Raw genomic sequence first — 17120 nt, forward strand, 5'->3', positions numbered from 1 at the left:
GGCGATGAGCGGGTGGCGGAGAGCTGGGGTGCAAAGTGGCGCGGTTCCCGGAGGTCTCGGCGTCGGTGCTCGGTGCAGTGCTCATGTTGGCGTCCGGGTCTTTGTTCATGGGGTCGTGAATCCCACCTTCGTCGCCAGTGAAAAGTATGCAGACGGAGAGTGATTTCAGCTAAGCATACCTTTATTTAGTTCAGGACAAAGACAACTGACTGGCTCGCAGGCCGGTTTATATATGTTCAGAAAACCCGCCACCAAGCATACCTAAACACACCCCCTACTCCCGATAGGCTATTTACAGTAACCGGGCGACCATTGGTCTCCCGGCTGGAAAGCTAGCCCTTTTGATTGGGCCGGCTAGGATCCTCCGGATCCTTTGTCTTTCGACTGAAGCTAACATAGGAATTGTGCCTGGCCAGCCCGGGCAAGTCCGGGCATGTCAGGCTGAATACATTACACACATGGAACGCTGTTACCTTCCCACCGAAATGGTACCTATTTACCTACCTGCAATTTCTTGCTTTCGAACTGCTAAGTTGGCAGAAGCTGGGGACAGAGACTGGAACTCACCCTGTCACATGGCACTAGGGTCTCGAACTGCTGAACTACAGGCCATCTGGTTTGCAGCTCAGCATCTTAACCTCTGAGCCTAATAGGGATGGTAGTATGTTTTAAAATCACTGCTATAGTTATTGTGAAACATCGAAGCAAATTCTCATTTCTCGAAGTTCCCTATTCTACTTCCATCTATCACCTCAGACTTTAGTCCAATCTGCATCTACATTGCATGCCACTTTCACTTTCTTTGATTGTCAGATTTTATGGCAGCCTCCACATTGCATGCCGGTTTCACTTCCTTTGATCTCTCGGTTTTATGGTAGCCGTCTGCATAGATTTATGGCCATTTTATGGCCATTCAGGGGTGACTCTGCAGTCAGTATGGTGTTGGCCCAGGGTATACAAATGTGGTTTTGAGCCAAATCTTTTCCTGTTCCAGTGTGGCTTCGTAAACAGTGGAGCAAATGCTAGATAAAGATTGGGCCTTTATTTCAAACGTCATAAAACAGCATCTTCCTTCTAAATCAACCGGGTCTCTCATCAATCAACCCAAAACATCATTGACTACAGCTGTTTGAATCCTAGGCCACATCCCCTTGTAGCAGCTGAAGAAGTGAGCTCTGACTCATGAAAGCTTATGGTAGCCATACAATTTTTTTTTAGATATAGCTGACTCCTATACCAAAAATGCCTGTAAAACATATCAACTATTGCATATAAAATACCCAGGATTAACACAAGTTGTGCATGTCTTGTTGGACCACACCTGGAGTGCGTTTCTTTAAGAGCTGATTTTCAATAACAACAACTTCATTTGAAAATGGCTGCAGAATTCTAAGGCAGTGAATAAGTAAAATCTCTCAGCAAAACTACTTTCCCATTACCATTAGAAGTATATAAATTTGATTAACGGTAAAGAAATTTTAAAAATTGTTAAAAATCATAGATAAATGATATACCTCAACTTCTCTTTGACTTTTGGATTGGTTGCAAGTTCCCCTCCCCTTTGGTGCCTCTATAGAACAATCTCCAATTATGTGTGGCTGCAGCCTTCCATTCCATCATAACATGCCTCCTTTCAACACCAGCCTCAGGTTACCAGCTCTGCACACCCACACGAAGCTGCCTTATACTGAAGCAGACCCTTGGTCCATCAAGGTCAGTATTGTCTATTTAAACTAGCAACAGCTCTCCGGAGTCTTAGGCAGAAGTCTTTCACATCACATACTACCTAGTCCTTGCAGCTGGAGATGCTGGGGATTGAACCTGGGACTCACTGCAGGCAAACCATGTGTTCTACCACTGAGCCACACCCCTTCCTAAATGGAACGGCTTTCTACTGAAGCATGACTAACGTTATTTGGATCAGGTACCTTGGTCCATCGAGGTTAGGGTTGCCAAGTGTGAATTCAGCTGCAGCGGGGGACTCCCGGCTGGCGCGCGCCAACCACATCCATGTCGCCCGGAAGTGATGCGGGCACACTGGGGGCGGGGCCACGACCATCTGAGGAAAACCATAGAGTTTTCCCTCAGATGACCATGGCCCCGCCCCAAGCGTGCCCGGCATGCCCGCATCACTTCCGGGCGACGTGCACATCGGGATGGAGTTCCCCCTGGGGCCCGATCTGCCGGCAGCGGGGAACGGGCCTCTGGGGCGGGGGTTTCCCCGCCCCCCAGGGGGACTTGGCAAGCCTAATCAAGGTTACTCTTGTCTACTCAGACTGGCAGTGGTTCTCCAGGGTCTCAGGTAGAGGTCTTTCACTGCCAGATCCTTTAACTGGAGAAGCTGGGAATCGAACTGAGGACCTTCTGCATGCCAAGCAGGTTCTCTGCCACTGAGCCATGGTCCCTCTACAAAAGCCATGAACTCTTTCACCCCCACGCCATGAAAGCTATCACAATGTGGTCAAGACCACCTGAAAAAATGGAGCCTTGACTATTTATACTGGCCTGATTCCAAAAGAAGGCCTTCTACCTCTTTGGCCCCAATCCAACTAAAACTAATAGTGCTTAAGTTACACTGAAATCAATCTGACAAGCTAGTCATGACTAACTTGTATTGTGACATATTGATTTCAGGGGGCTTGAAGCATGACTAACATTATTTGGATTGAGTGCCTCTGTGTGTTCCAGGCCCTGCCTGCTTACACTGAGGTCTATTGTTCATCATGCGGAATTTTAAGTTTTACCCATTTGATTACTGTCCAAATGTAAGAATGATGACCTAAAATACTTATTCCTATTACTTTCCTTTCCCTTTTCTGCACTTTGACAGAAGTATGAGAACTATCACTTCCTATACTTGAATGGAAAAGGCAAGAGGACCTATATTTGATTAAATATATCCAAACTCTCAAGGAGATAGGTAGGTAGGCAGGCAGGCAGGCAATGCAAAAGTTTTACCATACTGTGGCATACACTAGATTGTACCATACACCAGAGGATGGCTTCTTCGTTTTTTGAGAAAAAAGAAATTTCATTTTCCTCAGAACTTTACTTAGACAGAGTCCCAAATACACAAATGTGTCACCTAATTGATTTTAACCTGCAGGATAGACAACAGACATTCTTGGAATTATAGTAACCACTGGATATAGTAAGTAAACAGTTTAACAAACCCAGAATGGTACTAAGGGATAACCTAATACAAGATAGGCCCGAATAAAACAACAACACAACACCACTGGTGGTCACATACAGCTCTCAGCTCAAACTAGTTCAACACATCATTATCAACCTCCAATCTATGCTGGACAATGATACTTGTTGCATGCCAGGCCACACCACACGGTCAGAGCATGGAGCGAGTAAGGCAAGAACACCAGCTCAAGAAGCATAGTCAAGGTCCAGTAAAAGGTTATGCACAGAGTCAGTTTAGTCCAGGGGTCAGTCCATACAGCAAGGTCTGAGACTCCAAGAGTCTCAAGCAGGTTCAGGAGCAAGATGAAGGCAGAGTCAGGAAATGGCCCGAAGTGTCACAGGGTAGAGACAGTCTCCAATGCAGTGGTCAGAGTAATTTCAACTTATTGCTTCCACAACTAACAGCCTCCCTTGGTTAGTTTTTATAGCCATATGTTTAAGGGTCATGCTCACAACCAGCTGCTCAAGAGTAACCCTGCAACTACTTAAGCAGTTGGCATGAAGCCAGGAGGCATGCACTTTGTCGTCTCTCCTGTAGTTCTATTCCTAGTCTCCATCTGTGGCACTCTAACGGTGTGGGTGCTACTGGAGGGTTGGAAACAATCAATTGAGTTTCACCTGTTGAATCAGGGCTGGAGGGTGCCCATAGCTCTGCACCAGATGTTGGTTGTGAATCTTGACAAGTCTGCAGCTCATCTTCCTGTTTGTCAGCTTCTGCTGACTCAAGAGCTGGCTCTTCTCCTGAGGAGTCTGTGCTTTCACTGAGCCCTAGCTGACCCACAACAATACTCTTCTCTTGCAGGCATTGGGGGGCAAGCCTTTTCTTTCCCATAGACAGCCTCCTAATCTTGAAAAAATGGTATGAAATCACTTCCAGGAAAAACCCAGAAGTGATATCAGGTCTCTCACGGAATCTCTAGTTTCTTGTGATTCCTAGTGTGGACTGAACAATTTCTAGAGCATGCCTGCTAATCTCTGGTGCCTTCCTAAAATGTAAAGAAGGGAGGCTGGGAACTCTTCTAAAACAGAACAGAATTTAAATACTAGAAACATTTATTTCAATATGAGTTTTCATGCGTCATCTCTCACTTCTTCAAATATGTATTGATCTTCAGATTGAGAATCCTTTATGGGCACATTACAAGAAGGGAAAAGGAGTTAAGGCAAAAAATTCCTCATGAGTCTTTCAAGTGTAGATTCACCGTGAGGGGAACAGGGAGGCAGAGAGGGCTTCTGTTACAGATATTTAAAAACCTGGGCATAAATATAGGCACAAACCTTAAGAGTGAGCTAAAACTAGTCTTGGCCCTTGGTTCCTAGCCCCTCTGTCATGGCCTGTGGCCTTGGGTGAACTGGCCCAGTTGCTCCAGGACCAGCCTAGGAAGTTGGATTTTTTTTTGGCTAAACATTAGGAAGAACTTCCTGACAGAGCGGTTCCTCAGTGGAACAGGCTTCCTTGGGAGGTGGTGGGCTCTCCTTTGGAGGTTTTCAAACAGAGGCTAGATGGCCATCTGACAGCAATGTGGATTCTGTGAACTTAGGCAGATCATGAGAGGGAAATGCTGATAGCCACTTTGGGGTCAAGAAGCAATTTTTCTCCAGGCTGGTTTGGCCAAGGATCCTGGAGGTTTTTTGTCATCTTCTGGATGTGGAACAGCAGTCACTGGGGGTGTGGCAGGGGAGGTATTTGTGAATTTCCTGCATTGTGCAGGAGGTTGGACTAGATTACCCTGGAGGTCCCTTCCAGTTCTATGATTCTATGGTGTTGTTTGTTTTCTGTTGGTCTAAATTGTATTTCTGTACTTTGTAACCCTCATTGAGAGCCTGCTGGGGAGAAAAGTGGGGTACAAACAAGCAAGCAAAAATGGCTCTGCTATTCAGATATTAACAAGTATATTTGGGGAACATACCTATCCGTAAAAGATCGCCAGGTACCACACTAATGTTTGTGCCAGTCCCAGATGCTATGACACGCTTTTTCCGACTGTTGCTGGATGTCTGAGGCTCCTGAAGTCTTTCACCTGGGGGGTGGGATGGATTACATTCCATCTGAGCACTTTCCAGGAATGAGCAATGGGATGTTTGCATCTTAACAGCCTGCTATTTTGAGAGTACAGTATAAGAGAACATTGCAGACCCAGCTGACTATAGGAATTTTGGGGCTCAGCAGAATTTTTCTGAGTTTCAGTTCAAAACATATTATTAGGGATCCAGGTGTGGGGCACAAAACATTGTTCTATTGTTTTGTCTTCTATATCTTTTTCTTTTTTAGCATTTTAAAATGTAAATGGTGCCAAGACTGCTGATAAAAGGCAGTACACAAGTACAGGAAAGACGTGAATAAACAGATACTGCTTTTCCTTTCTAGAGCCAAACTGGAAACAAGAATGACCCACAACCACCCATGCCCACCCATTACCCACTATAAATCAGACAAAATGGGTCTTATTTCCACACACTAGTTTGCAGCTGTTTCCTGGCTCAGCTGAAAGTGACCCTTCAAGCCCTTAATGGCTTCAGCCTACAGCTCTTGCAGTTGTGCCTCCATCTATATGCTGCTGCCTGTGCCATGATCAACTGAGGGGGCTTTTGCTATGGAAGCCTCTATTGCCACAGGGGCATTGAGTGGGGACCCAGGAAGGGCGTTCTTGGCAAAATTCCATTCCCTGAGAGCTTCACTTAGCTCCACTGTTGAATGCCTTCTGAAGTGAATTTAAAAAACAAACCTTAATTTTTTTTTGGAATGCCTATGAGGGATAATTAATTATTTTTATTCCCAGGTTTTAGTTGTACCAGTTTTTATACTTTACTGGTTTTAATTGTTTGTCAAATTTTTATAATGACTTTATTGTGTTTTTGTTTTTTTGTGTGTGAGCAGACTTGCCTGGGCATGATGTTGGGAAAAACAACATCTGTATCAACTCAACAAATAAACAAATAAAACATTGACTCTGGACTTGCCGGCCAGTCGAAGAACAGTTCTGGCTGCAGTTTTTCCCACAGCATTGGTGGCTGTACAAGTATACATTCCGGAATCCTCAGATGAAATGCTCCTTAAGAGTAAGGAACCATTAGTGACTGTAGACAAATGGATTCTTGTGGAACTTCCGTTCTTAAACCAAGCGATATCTGGTTGGGGAAGACCTGGGGGGGGAGGAAATGCAAAAACACAGGCGTTTCAACTCAGAAATGGCTGATTCAAAGTAGTACCAACTGCTACTCTGAAATTTTGGGGGAGGGGAAAGAAAATTATCTAGTGCTTATAATTCAGATTGTCAATGCATTTTTTTCAGTTGATCCATCATCTCCTTGTTAAGCAAGTACTGTCAGGACTTTCAGCTGAAGTGTACTCTTAAAAGTCCCCAGCCAGCTGCTTGGCAAGTTGTTGTTGGTGGAAAGTGCCATCAAAGTGCAGCTGACTTATGGCCACCCCACAGGATTTTCAAGGCAGAAGACATTCAAAGGTGGTTTGCCATTGCCTGCCTCTGCATAGCAACCCTGGACTAACCAGGGCTGTCCTGGCTTAGCTTTTGTGATCTGTCAAGGGCCTTTCTAAGTTACAGACTGCCAAATTTCTCTCCAGTCTCTGGCCAAGCATGTGCAGTGCATGTCAGCCGTCCTAGGAGCCATCAATGCTCATTTACCAAAATATTTACTAGCTAACTAATAGTGCCTGCCCAAGAGTCCACTATTACCTTTAGCTCTTTTCTCTCCACTGGACACAACAGATGCACAGGGCCAGTTCAAGACATATCACCTCCTGGTTTGTGCTGTCAATCATCAGGTCCAAGCCAAGTTCCTGCAAAAGTGCCAATCACCTTCTGTGCCACTGATGGCTGGTAGTGATCGGAGCCCCTGTGGAACATGAGCACCTCAGCTCCAAGCAGCTTACTGGGTGGCTTGGGAGGAGACCCAGCCCTCCAGATGCTGTTCCTTGCATACAGCATCAACCCTGGCCATTCTAGGGTACTAGGAGAGTTTAGCTCCCACAGCAATGTCTAATTATGTGAGATACTTGGAAATACAAGCCAGGCCGAACACTAATTCAGCTCTCTCTTTCACAGATCATTTCTCAAAATTGCTTTACAGGCAATTTCTTCGTGATGTGGAATGATCCTTGAGAGAGGAAACTTTGGCCTTTCAATCAGAAGCTTAGCACTTCTCTGTCCACACCTCAGGTTTTCTTCTCAGTGTAACAGAAACCAGACAAAATTTTATTGGGGGGGGGGGGACATAAATCAAAAGACCATCAAAAAGTAACTGTTCTAACAGGGGCAGCAGCCTCTGGCCATTAGCTAAGACTGCTTATTACAGAGTTACTGTCTTAAGGCTCCAAAGCTTGTTTTCTATTGGTTTTAAACAAACTAGTTAGTGGAGCTATTAGAAAGCACAAACAGTGTTTAAATGGTGGCCTGGTAAATGTTGAACTAACATGGCTTCCCCTCTGGGGTTAATTGTCTGAGAGTTGTTGACTTCATTCTTCACCGTGAGCATATGACTAGCTATTTTGAGAAACAGTATGCTGGACCCTGTGTAAGGATCAAGAAGTGACAGTTAGAACCGGATATGGAACAACTGATTGGTTTAGCATAGGAAAAGGAGTACAACAAGGATGTATATTGTCCCCTTGCTTATTTAATTCATTTGCAGAGTACATCATGCAAAATGCTGGCCTGGATGATTCAGAAGGTGGAATTAAGATTGCTGGGGAAAACATAACAACCTCAGATATGCAGATGATACCACTCTAATGGCAGAAAGTGAAGAGGACCTAAAGAGCCTCTTGCTCAGGATGAAAAAGGAGAGCGCAAAGGTTGACTTGAAACTCAACATCAAAAAAACTAAGATCCGGCCACATCACTCCTTGGCAAATAGAAGGAGAAGTCGTGGAAGCAGTGACAGACGTCACGTTCCTGGGATCCAAGTTCACTGCAGATGGTGACTGCAGCCATGAAATTAAAAGATGCCTGCTCCTTGGGAGGAAAGCGATGGCAAGCCTTGACAGCATAATAAAAAGTAGAGACATCACCCTGTCAACAAAAGTCCATATGGTCAAAGCAATGGTATTCCCAGTAGTACTGTATGGCTGCAAGAATTGGACTATAAGGAAGGCCGAGTGCCAAAGAATAGATTCTTTTGAATTATGGTGCTGGAGAAGGCTCTTGAGAGTCCCGTGGACTGCAAGGAGATCAAATCAGTCAATCTTAAAAGAATTCAACCCTGACTGTTCCCTGGAAGGCCAGATAATGAAACTTCACAAGACTCCACAGCTTAGAGGAAACAGAAGAAGAGGAGGAGGAAGAGGAGGAGGAGGAGGAGATTGGATTTATACTCCACCCTTCACTTGTAGTCTCAGAGCGGCTTACAACCTCCCTTCCCTTTCCCTCCCCACAACAGACACCCTGTGAGGTGGGTGGGGCTGAGAGAACTCTGACACAAACTGCTCTTTTTCAAGGATAGCTGTGCCAGAGCTTGTGACTGACCCAAGGTCACATCAGCAGGTGCAAGCGGAGGAGTGGGGAATCAAACCTGGTTCTCCCAGTTTAGAGTCCGCGCACTTAACCACTACACCAAACTGGCTCTCTGGGAAAGATTGAAGGTCAAAGTAGAAGGGGACGGCAAAGGATGAGATGGTTAGACAGTGTTATCGAGGCAACGAACACGAAATTAAGCAAACTCTGGAGCACGACGGAAGACAGGAGGGCCTGGCGTGATGTGGTTCATGGGGTCGCGAAGAGTCAGACTCGACTGAGCGACTGAACAACAACATGCTGGACTAGGTGAACCTGACCTCAAATGTAATGCTTGTGTTGTTACAGAAGTACCAGATTTAAAGAAGGGGAGGGAAGAAGTCGAGAAAGTATTGTAGAATTTCTTGTATGCAACTCTCAGAGTGGGGCTTGGATGTATTCATCTATCTGGCTTGGCAAGGTAAGCATTTCAAAACTGTTTTGGATAACTCTGTTGGGATGTTCTGTTTCCCTTGAGGTATCTCTTTTGACCCTGACTTTGGATACCCCTGTGGGTATCTGCATTTTAAACAGAAGACATTGTAAAATAAATTACATTTGGAGCCACCGTTTCTCATTTAAACATGGCCCATATTCAGTCATCTCCTACAACCCCCAAATCTAATTTATGTGAAACAGTCCTCCCCCCACCCCCTAGCTTGATAACTTTCTTTTCACTATACATGTTCCACGTAATTTAACTCTGAAAGCTGCAAGGCCTGTTACTGGCAACAAGGCAAGATGCTGCCAGTTTTGTTTCCACTTATTGCTGTCTCCTAAGCTATCTCACCAGTCCTACATTCTTGGATGAGTTTGTTCCATTCTCTGATGGCAGGTTTTTTTATGGTACTGCTGAAAACAAATGAATTAGCAGTACAGCAGAGTTGGTAGGCCAAGACAGAAGGAAGAACCACAAGTGGAATTTATTGAGGAGGTGCTAGCCCGGGAGGGGGGAGAGGGGGAGGGAGGGGGAAATAAGCTGGAATGCTGGAGAAAGCAGGTTCTTGGAACTGCCCTAGATATCCAAACATGCAAAACCAGAACCAGGCTGTTCCCTAGGTCTGTCCCTGAAGCATTCAGACCATCAAGGTCGGTATCATCTACTCAGGCTGGCAGCAGCTCTCCAGGTTCTCAAGCTGAGGTATTTCACATTGTCCTTTTAACTGGAGATGCCAGGGACTGAATCTGGGACCTTCTGCATGTAAAACAGAGGCTCTTCCACTGAGCCACGGCCCCTCCCCAAAGGCACTGCCTACCTTTGCCACTTCATGCTGTGGCTCTGAATGGCTCTGCATGAGGCATTGCAGAAGACAGATAGGGAAGCTCCTAGCCTGAGTGGCTCCTGACCCAATGGAACATTGCCCAAAAGCTCTTTGTTAACGATGTTAATCTTTGCTGCTTTCAAGACTGGGGGGAAAGCCAGAGTTTTTTGTCTTTTAAACCTTTCCCACAGCTCTCCTGAGCATGACACCATTCTTCTGCCTCTCATCATATCTAGTGAGGGTTGCCAATTTTTGATTTTTCAGAGATTGGAGTAGGTCATGTTCAAGTTATGATTCAGAGAGAAGACTTGAATCTGTGCAACTGGCTTACAGCGGGAGGGGGGGAGGTGTTGTCTACAAATAGGAGAATCACCCTGCTCAACTGATTGAGACCGGCTTCAGTGTGCTTCTCTAAAGGAATGGAAAATGCTGCTGACTCCAGCTTGGGAAATTCCTGGAGGTCTGGGAGCAGTGCATGGGGAGGGGAGGGTTTGGGAAGGGGAGGGAGCTCAGTGGAGATGTGATGTCACAGAGTCCACTCTCCGAAGCTTTCTTCCAGGGGAACTGATCTTGGTAGTCCATTCCACGAGGACTCCAGACCCCACTTGGAGGTTGGCAACCCAACCCTACAGACACATATGAGAGAAGGGACCCTGAGGATAAAGCCTGGAGCAGGGAAACAGGAAGAACTGGAATCGCATCTGCTGATGCCACTGTCCCGTGATGTTTTCTGCCAACTCCCACTCAAGAGAGCGGGGGCAGGGGGCCGGACATGTACCTGTACAGTTTTCATCGTTTTGTCCACTATTCCACTGTTTTTATTTATTTTGAAGGCCTGCCCTGTTGCATGGTTTGTATGCCTTATACTGTCATATTTAATGCCTTACACTTTTTAGGGAATTGCTGAATTGTCCTCTGGCTTGTAATTTAGTTTTATTCAGTCTTGCTTTTATGCTTTATACCATTTTTATTGCATTTTCAGTGTTGCTTTTATGCTTTATACCATTTTTATTGCATTTTTTTAGTTGCATTATCCACACTGAGCCTCAACAAAAAAGGCAGTGAAATCCACAATATTAAACAAAAAAATAATTTGGTAATACTGTCAAAGTGCACAAGAATACTTGCACCCCATTCTTCAACATTTTGACTTGAAGTTTCCTCGGTTTCAGTAGGACTCAGTTTTCAGGTACATGCATCGTGCAAAAAAACCTATTTTCTACTTTAAGAGCCTCAGGAACAGTAAAAAACGCACCGGCTGTGAGTGCACAGAAACATCACGCATCTATTTCCTCCAAAACTTCGCACTACAGGGAGCCTGTAAAACGAATGGTGTTTAAAAACAAATTTCCTCCAACCTTAAAAGCTCAATAAAATATTACATGCTATAAAAATCTTGGCTTAATAACTAGTTACTCTTAAAGTTCTGGACTTTTTTTCCTCAGCAAAATTTCCTGCAAGTCTGTACCATTTCATGAAGTATTTTATATTTTCCATTCAGGAACAATTTCAAACCAAGGTAGAAAAATTTTGCTGAGAAGACTCTTTTGTAAAAGCCTATCTAATTTAGAAATGTTCCAATCCTGTATCATCTTTATTTTTTCCAGATTCTGACTTGATAGAAGCATCAAGTTTGTGAAAATGAAATAAAATAAGTCTGGACCAGGCAGTTTAGCTGATAACTAAAATAAAAATAACAATGGGCAAACTTCTAATTAAAACAGAATTTGTCTAGGAAGGGAATCCTAAAAGCTGAATTGGGCTCCAAGATTAAGGAAGACTGCAAGTAAGAACCAGGAAACATCACGTTTTTGCCAGTCAAGATATCTAGACAATACTCCAACACAACAGACGTTTAGAAGCATCATTAAGATGTAACGTATACTAGCCCCCACCATAGTTCCACATGGCCACTTGGAATTTCTGTCTAATGTTATATTAATATAACATATATTCTTTGTTTTAATATATATTTTTAGTTATAATATAATATAATATAATATATTATATCAATATAATATATTCTTTGTTTAACCAGTAGGTGGCAGACCAGGCATATTATAGTACGGATATTTTTACAGATCATTTCTATTCACTTTCATTTAATGCTTCTGCTGATGTCATGCCTGCCTTTGTTGATGCCCCTGAACAGGCTCCTGAGGACCCTGAACAGGCTCCTGAGGACAGTACTGCAGCAGAAAGGCAAAGACTGGATCCTGTAGCTGAAAGCTATCTAAGTGGTGAGGAGGATAGAGCCTCCCAGGGAACACCTGCAAGGGATCAGTCTCTGCTGCAGCCCAGTAATTCATCATCAGACTCGCCTCCACCTGTAACCAGGCTCAGGAATGTAAGAAGACAACAGCTGAGAGAGCGAAGGCAGAATGCACGCATGCGTGCCAGAAGATCTCTTAGCCCTGATTACTGACAGGATCCTGTCCTCACTCCTGGCTAGCTAATGAGTTGATTAGCTAGCACTGTATATATGCAAGTCTGTTGCCAGCAGTCATTTGTGCTGGCAACGTCGTTTGTTCAGGACCTGAATCCTTGCATCTCTGCTCCAGACCATGTGGAATTCTTCTCGGCTTGATCCTTGGCTTTTGACCTTCGGCTTTGTTGACCCTGCGTTCATCTCTGACTCCTCTGGTATTGTTGTGATTTATGGACTTGAAACTTTGGTATGTCTGACCCTGCTTTTGGACTGTGATTTAAACCTGCTTGAACCTTGCTACCTGGTTTGCCCGGCTTGACCTCGGACTGTTCCTGGACTTTTGCTTGCTTGTGTCACGCCCCCTGGTCCTGCCGTGACAGCTTCAGTCTCAATTTTTCAAGAATGTTAAGGCTTTTTAAAAATGCAATTGTATCTTTCAACAATTTTAACAACACACTACTGGAATTTTTTACGTCTTTATAACATATTGACTGAAAAGGAGGTGAGCAGAAAACTAATGAAGTAGAATTAAAAACATTTCCTTAATTTTATGAAAACTCCTAATATTTACATATACACTATACTGTTTGTATTTAATTATTTTCTAACGTTGTAATCTAGGCTTTGTTTTTTGCATTATTTGTATTGCATTGTTTTCTAATTTTGTAACCCAGGTTTGGATTTTTTTTTGTCTGTTTACATTTTTTGAATTACACTGGTTTATTACATTGCCTTGTTCTGTAACCCACTGTGAGTCACATTGGGAAATATGGACTACTGATGAAGTAAATTTATAAATAAATATTGTGAGTTAGTTGTATTGTTCTTTAATGTTCTGTTATTTTAAATTAATGTTTTATGTCTAATGTTTTTATCTATCGTATTTTATTGTTTTATATTTGTTGTAAACCGCCCAGAGGACTTCAGCTATGGGTGGTATAGAAAATTAATAAATAAATATTAGATGCTTATCTGTACTAAAATCGTGGTGTTTTCAAGGTGGGTTTAGTGCAACTGAAAGAAAAACATTTGCTTTAAACCTTAATAGAAATATGTTTCTTATCATCCTGACAAAAATACTACATGTTAGGTGGAATCATTTTCAGCACTCATTTTCTTAATTCAAGCAACCATTTAGTAACTGACATTATAGAAGGGGGAGCAATGTTAATATTGGCATACCACATCTTTTGTATTCTAGGATGACCCCAGGATACTATTACCCTGTTTCCCCGAAAATAAGACCTACCCCAAAAATAAGCCCTAGCAGGATTTCTACGCATTTGTGCTATAAGCCCTAGTGTGTCTTCTTGAGAAAAAATAAATATAAGACAGTGTCTTATTTTCGGGGAAACACGGTACATCACATGATATAAAAGGGATCCGCAAGAAACCAACCTTGATATTAGCATGAAATCTAAGTGTTCAAGCTAGCGTCTTTAGGGAAAGTATTTGGATGTCATGTTTGTACTGAAGAATTCAGCAGATTCTTAAATGACCAGTAGAAGAGGCTCATATGGAAATTCACAACATGGTCAGTTCTGGAAATCTGGCTGTAGAGCTAAATGCCACCCCGTGATTATTTTTCCTCATGGTTTTTAAAAGCAGAGTTCAGCAGTGGGAGCCGCAATTAAGGGGTGTGTGTGGAATCAAGGCAAAGGGAAGAGGCATTATTTACCCTCCCCTCCTCATGCCATTCTCCAGCAAAAAACTGCCACCCACAGCTACTTTTATCCAGGTGAGAAAGACTTAAACAACTCATATTCCCCACACCCCAGCATGGGTAGAAGCAATCTGAGGTTGTTCCAGATCACAGAGTTAAATAGACCTTCACCCTTTTAAAACCATAGCCCCCACACAACTGCATCTTGTTAAAACACAACCAAAATCTGGAGAAAATAATCACGGAACGACACAAGATTCCGTTCTACCGTTTGTCAGTTATGCTGCCATTGGGGTTGGGATGCTCAGTCAGAGTCTGTGTAAATTGCTTTCGCATTCCTGTCTATGCTTTGCACCGAAACGATCTATAACGATGTGCAGGTGGGAGTGTGTGTTGTCTGCCTTTCCAGGCAGCCGTGGGAGCCGGACAGTTCCCAGCTTCACCTAGAAACAGTTTGCTGGCTTTAGCCCGCGCACAGGAGGGTGCCTAATTGGCCAGCGCAGTGGGGTGTGTGCATACGAATGCCCTATATCTTATTATGTCCAAGGGACAACTGCCATTCTTAACAGTGACTATTTTAATGCATCTATAGCTCTTCAATAAAAGTATAACCTTTCTTGAAAGCGTGTACTCCATTGTTGGCTGTGGGTTCTGACATTCTGTTAAGAATCCTTCATTCTCTATCTACGTGCCTCTCTCCTAAATCGAGATGAGCACCAGAGAGGAGAACCCTAATCTCGAGGACGAGGAGAAGGCGGAGGAGGGCGAAAAGGAGCCGACCCCTACGACCCAGCCTTTGGTGCCGGTGACAGCGTCTGGGGTGGGTGCTGTCCCTAAAACAACCTCCACGTTGATGTTCCTGACTCCCTCAGGGCCCAGACATCCACTCAGGCTGGGATATCGACCGAGCTCCAGCTGGGCCCACTTTAACGCGGATTCTATGGAAGAGACATATGCTGACACAAGGGCCCCGGAGAGATAGCAGGTTCAACCTGGGGTTCCCAGCAGGAACTTTACCCTCGTATGGGGCCTCCTTTGAACCGCAGCCGGCAGCGTGGGTGACGGAGCGGTCGATAGCGAGGAGTGGGCACGTGTCCCCAGACGGGGGACTGAAGTGGGCCCACAGGATGGTGGTGGCTGACCAAAAGCGGTAGCAACTGCAGAGGGACATGGAGAATCTGTTCTGGGAGATCCCGCAATTGGTAACTCAAGCCATCAGAGAAGAAAGACAGGCTCAACTGGTGGCACCCCCACAACAACCCCCCCAGCAACCCCTGCAACCTCCCGAACCACCACCACCGGGAGAAGTGCCCAGGCTGGCTCTGGGGGAGGTCCCGGTTCCAGCGCCCCGACCAGCCAGTCCAAGGGGTCCCACGGTCCATCGTCTGAAGGACCTCATCGAAGCCACGTTCGATGGGAACCCTGAAGAACTTGCCTACTTTGTGGTTCGAGTAATGAAATTCGTGGAAAGGTCGGGCCACCTGTTCCCAGATGACAGCAGTTAAGTGGATGTGGTGGCGGCCTGCCTGAAGGGCCCTGCGGCGGCCTGGTACGTGGGGCTGCACAACGCATGGGGCCCTGAGGTAATAAATCTGGACGCTTTTATGTAGGCCCTGTGGGCTCAATTCGAGGATCGGAATGCTGGGCCAAAAGCAAGGGCATTCCTACGCACTTTGAAGCAAGGGAAGCTCACCGTGAAGGAATACTCATCGGAGTTCATGCTACACACAGCCAAAGTCCAAACTTGGCCTAATCCGGTGCTAGCCGAGTTATACCGCGTGGGGCTGAATCCAGAAATCCGGGAGACTGTTCTATGAGCAGTGGATCCAGTCTCCCTCCCGGCATGGATGCACAAAGCGGAGAGCGCTGAGACTCGCCTGAACACCCTATGCTTGGACATCGCCACTATGGGAGGCAAGCCTGCCTCTTCGGCTCCCAAAGGCAAGCCGGCGCGGCAGTCAGAGGCTACGCGGGAGCAACGCATGCGGCAAGGTCTGTGTCTGAAGTGTGGGGGAAAGGGCCACTTTGTGGCCGGTGGCAGCGGGACCGGCCTGGAAAAACAGGGGCTAAGCGACCAGGCAAAAGGGCACCCTCCACCCCCGCAAAAAAGCCGACTGGGAAACCAAAATACACCAAAGCCTTGCAAGCCACTCCGGAGGGCTTGGAACATGACTCCAGTGAAGACGATCCCAAGCTGGCAGCAAAAGGCCAAGTCCTGCTGTCAGAGGCGCGGAGCAGCAGGACCCGATCCCGGAGGTGCCAAAAGTGGTGAGCAGCTTCTCCCCCTTGTTTTTTGTGACGGTGACTTTAATTAACCCCAGCCTCGGAACACATATCCGTCTGAGGGCACTCATTGACTCGGGGTGTGGGAGGGATCTTATCAACCCCTCCCTTGTTACGGGGTTCGAGGCGGGGGTAGTAAAGCTGGAAGACCCTTTGATTTTTACCCAAATGGATGGGTCTACTATGAAAGAACCTTGTGAATACGAGACTATACCATTGAGGTTGGGGGTGGGGGATCATTGGGAAGAACGGCCGTTCGTGATCACCCCAGCTGCTAGATTCCCGCTGGTCCTAGGAGGCCCGTGGCTGCACGGGCACGATCCCTACATACTGTGGGATAAAGGGAAGGTACAGTTCATCTCACCCAGGTTTCAAGAGCACAGGTGGGACCCGAATTGGGGCCAGCAACCTATTGCGGAATCCCCCAGAGTGTGTCTGGCCCAGGAGGAACTGTTATCCATTCCCCCCAAGTACCGGGATCTAGCCAGGGTATTTGAGGAGGAAGAAGCCGATGAGCTCCTCCCTCATAGACATTTAGACTGTAGCATTGAAATATTGCCTGGCCAGAAACTACCTAAGGGGCACATTTATGCCATGGGGCCAGCGGAGAAAGATGAACTGCACAAGTTCATAGACAAGAATCTGGCCCGTGGTTTCATCAGACCAGCCTCCTCCCCATTTGCAGCCCCGGTCTTGTTCCGGAAGAAAAAGGATAGGGGGCTGAGACTCTGCACGGATTACAGGGGTCTAAATGCAGTGTCGTCAACTGATGTCTACCC

The 17120-nt window shown here is 45.5% G+C and overlaps 1 protein-coding gene across 1 annotated transcript in view; it reads right to left on the minus strand.

The window, feature by feature from the left end:
• Positions 1-17120, minus strand: part of LOC107107164 (ADAMTS-like protein 3) — a 263683-nt gene that overhangs the window by 22339 nt on the left and 224224 nt on the right. Inside the window, exons 23-24 of the mRNA XM_015407420.1 lie at positions 6157-6339; positions 5106-5216 (exon numbers count right to left, since the gene is read on the minus strand). Of these exons, the coding sequence (XP_015262906.1) occupies positions 5106-5216; positions 6157-6339 (294 nt within the window). The remainder of the gene's footprint in view (positions 1-5105; positions 5217-6156; positions 6340-17120) is intronic.

The sequence above is a fragment of the Gekko japonicus genome, unplaced genomic scaffold (genome assembly GCF_001447785.1).
Source record: "Gekko japonicus isolate JY-2015 unplaced genomic scaffold, Gekko_japonicus_V1.1 scaffold322, whole genome shotgun sequence".
In the NCBI taxonomy this organism is placed as follows: Eukaryota; Metazoa; Chordata; class Lepidosauria; order Squamata; family Gekkonidae; genus Gekko; species Gekko japonicus.